The sequence below is a fragment of the Opisthorchis viverrini genome (genome assembly GCF_000715545.1).
Source record: "Opisthorchis viverrini unplaced genomic scaffold opera_v5_85, whole genome shotgun sequence".
In the NCBI taxonomy this organism is placed as follows: Eukaryota; Metazoa; Platyhelminthes; class Trematoda; order Opisthorchiida; family Opisthorchiidae; genus Opisthorchis; species Opisthorchis viverrini.
In genome coordinates this window covers 881,591-885,394 of record NW_008751740.1, presented here as the reverse complement: position 1 = coordinate 885,394, position 3,804 = coordinate 881,591, and the positions used below count along the sequence as shown (strand labels likewise).

General features: G+C 45.4%; 1 protein-coding gene across 1 annotated transcript; it reads left to right on the top strand.

Moving 5' to 3' along the window:
* Positions 1-820: 820 nt before the first annotated feature.
* T265_04839 (hypothetical protein) lies at positions 821-3,448 on the top strand (the record flags this gene model as incomplete). Its single annotated transcript, XM_009169685.1, has 3 exons — positions 821-879; positions 2,590-2,731; positions 3,263-3,448. The coding sequence occupies 3 exons, from the start codon at positions 821-823 to the stop codon at positions 3,446-3,448; spliced, it is 387 nt and encodes a 128-aa protein (XP_009167949.1).
* Positions 3,449-3,804: the final 356 nt, after the last annotated feature.

The following is a 3,804-nucleotide window of genomic DNA, read 5'->3' as shown; positions in this document are numbered from 1 at the left end:
CTGTTCGGGTTGTATGGTCGTCCTGTAAACTCGTGCATTTGAAGTGCCACCAGGCCTTACAGGTGTGGCATTGTATACCGAGTTGACGTTCGACCGGGTAGCCATTTCGCTCACATCTGCTGTGGTCTATCAACGGCTGAAGAGAATGATCGGTGTAAATTGATGTCATGTTTCGGACTAGATGTAAGATAGGGAGTGTGCGCAAAACATCTCAAATGTTTTGTTAGAGTAATAAAATTCAACAATGACTCACGTGTACTCTGTGAATAGATTGAAAAACAAAAAACTCCTTTCACAAATTTGCACGAGGGAAAAAGGAAACCAATTTCGAACGTACCGCACTGGTCAGGAAAAATGTCCGAAAGGTTTACTAGAAAGCACTTTAATGTGAGTTGGAATGCCGCCCAAAATACCAGACGGGCAAAAGTTGTCACAACTCCTAACTACTTCAATGAGGCAACACTGCCAGAGTTCAAAACCGGTAATCGATATTTACGTGCAGATAATATGTATGCGGTCGATGAGAACTGGTGAGGAGTTTTCTCCGTTGACCCATCAAACACAGGGCGCACACTTTCATTAGGCAAGATTTTTCTCAATCCGAGTAGTTTGCGCATGGAATAACCGCCCTCTGACGGTTGTCCACAGTTCCATCTAGAACCCAGTTCTTAGCAATATTCGACGCGTTTTTATGCGAGTCCTCACGCTAGCAAGCTTACTACCGCGCGCTGAACACCTAAGAAGCAGTGCTAGATCCTCCTTTCGCTTGTGCCTTTCGGGTGAACGATAATAAGAAGATCAACCCGGGAAACTTGGGCGAATGCTCCAACCTTATTTATCAATCCGTGAACTAATTGGACCCCACATTTGTTTTTATGGGTAATTTTGGGCGCGCCAGAAACGGTTAGTTAAGTCGGCCTCGACACTGGACTTTCTGGGCCGAGTTCGGTTGCGTTTCGCACCTAAAACTACGGCTTTCAAGTGTTTATACCATATTAGACGAAAAATAACAACATCATTATGTACCTCAGCCGAAGCCTTCGGCCCGTCCATACTCTTGTTTTATATCTTTCAAATAGCGCGTCGAGGCTATGCAGTGCGAAGGCTCATGTAAACCTACAACTTGTGGCTTCTGGAAGTTTAATTCGAACCCATCATGAATTTTCAAACGTCTGCAAACACCCATCGCTCCGACTCACTTTGTTTCCTGGGAGTGCGCTGACGTGGTTGAATAAGAAACTCTCACGGTCGGAACTGCGAAGACTGAAAATCGATAGTGTATCCAGACGTGGGAAACTTCGTATCACTGATGGCAGTCGCAATTAGAAGTAAAACGCCACCCTCTTCGGCACTCACATAAGCCGTCGGTTATCCGCCCGTTACTTTGAAGCGGCTAATTTGCAGCGAAAATGGCCATCTCACTCGTTTTGTTCGGAAATTTTTCAGTGGTGTTCATTTTTTTGGTGATCCAGCAAGTTGATGAACAGTCCACAGTTCCAGGACGTAGGCTGTCACGGCTTCCTGTGCTGGGAAAGACGGCTCTGACTTGAGATAGACGGAAGAGACCTCGACGTTCCTGTGTTGAATTGCCCTGCCACATTGTCAACAAACACGGAAATACGTCAAGTGATTTGCATTTGCTGGCAGCGCAGCAGCCACGCTTCGAGAGAATCATGTAGCCACCTACTTCCACTCTGTTCGACAACATCCATTAACAACGCTCTGGCCTTTAATACGGGTTTTATTGATATTGGCGTTCATGAACCAAGATGTTTCATCAAGCCTATGGTATACTCTTATGATGTTGAACACAAACGTTTCCTACTGGCGTGTACTGTTTGTTTTCGTTTTAATATACTTTTGTGCATTTGCCGTAATGTTTGCTTTAAATCGAAGGGTTGTCTAAAGTATTGACGTTTCATTCATGTCTCTTGGGTTGGACAGTTCAATGACTTGCTTCCCGAGTAGTTGGTCATCATGCATGATGTACTCCAAAGCAATTTAAAAGGTCATAACTGTCTTCCAGCGAATCAGTGCATTGCTCTGAACTAATAAAGAGGTGATCGGGGTTTTCTTGTGCAGCACAATGTGTGTCACAATGGACCGGAATCTCTTTAGTCGAATTTTCCTCTGGTCGCCCATCATACCATACGAAACAAACTAGTATAGGACCGTTCATGCCAAGTCGATTCGTAGGAATCAATAGACTTTACCAGATGATGTTAATTTATCACTGCTGTACCGTCTTAGAGATTATTCAATGTGCCTACCAAATCAAGTACTATTTTCACACTTCTGGCGATTGGGTCTATATAGATTGTTTTAAGCACTTCATGTCTGTCAGTAATGGAAGTTCGACAGTTCGGGTAGCGCTATTTGTGTCCATGATCGTACATGATCGACTGTATGCAAATCCGTCAGTAGGATCGGGCGTTTTGCTATCATCATTTCACTATGTACCCTCATTTAGGTAATATCAATCGGATATGGATCTGGGGGCAAGATGGCTCAGTAAGTAGAGCGCGAATTTGCTAATCGCAAGGTCAGTGGTTCGAACCCGACCTCTGCCCCTTGACTTCCCCTGTCTAGGCTTGGACAACGTGGCACTATCCCAGCCCTTATGCTTCCTTGTGGCATGGCAGCTATGCACCGAAAGGGTACTACAGCTGAGCGATTCGATTCTCTCCAAGATGAACCTAGCCCGAATTTACTAACATTGTTCCTTTCTCCTGTATTTTCCGTCACGGATGGATTCCTGAGAAGGGAAGGTATACTCAGGTACCCCCTAAAGCGCTGGAAATTCTCCCTTAACGTGAAAATACAAGCCTCATTACTTCTGGAGACAATCAAATTTTGAGGTTTGCTATATATATTGAGTAAGACACTAGCGAAGGTTCCAAGGACTTCAGGGAAAACGAGATGTTTTTTCTACAACAGATGACAAGCTTCGTAGTACTCGGTTGATGAGAAAGATTAAGCTTTACGATTCAGAAAGCTGAGGCGAATGCCGGAGGAAGTCATTTCACACCAAGTTTCTTATAGTAGTGACATTGTGGTCCTACAGCTGTGGCGTTCCGCTGGCTCGCTTGCAAGTCAACCGGTGAGATAACTTGCTGTCCTGCCCCATTTTGTTCTGGGTGGTATCATTGGTTGGCAAGTAAGAAATACAACAAAGACCTTGACGATTTTATAGAAGACTTGAATGAATTGGGGGCAGTTTAGGGAGAATTTAGTTTGAGTTCCACTCCATTCATGGGGTTAGGGGGCGAGATGGCCCAAGTGGTTAGAGCCCGAATTTACTGACCGGAAGGTCCGTGGTTCGAATCCGACCTCCGCCACTCGACTTTTCTTTACAATAAAGCTTTCAAATAAGTCGTGGTTGTACGGCAGTGAAGCATCGGTGTTGAACACTGATGTCATGCTGTCGATGATGATGATGATGGCTTGACTTCTGTCTAGGCTTGAGCAACCTGGCAGTGTCCCAGCCCTCGTGCTTCCTTCGGGTAGCATGGCAGCTAGGCACCGGAAGGGTTTACAGCTGAACGCTTTCTTTCTTTCTTTTTCTTTTCATGGGGTTAGGATGTCGAGGGGAAGTAGACACGTAAACGGAATCCTTGGCCATAATTGTTAACAAGAGCGGTATTTGACGTATTGAGGTCACGCTCATCACGCAGTCGGAGCCAGGTGATCACCATTAGGTGTCTAGGTACCTCAGTGGTTAAGGTGCCAGCTTACGGACCGGAAGGTCCGTGGTTCTAACCTTACCTCAGAATCTCGACTGCTCCAGGCTTGGACAGCCTGGCA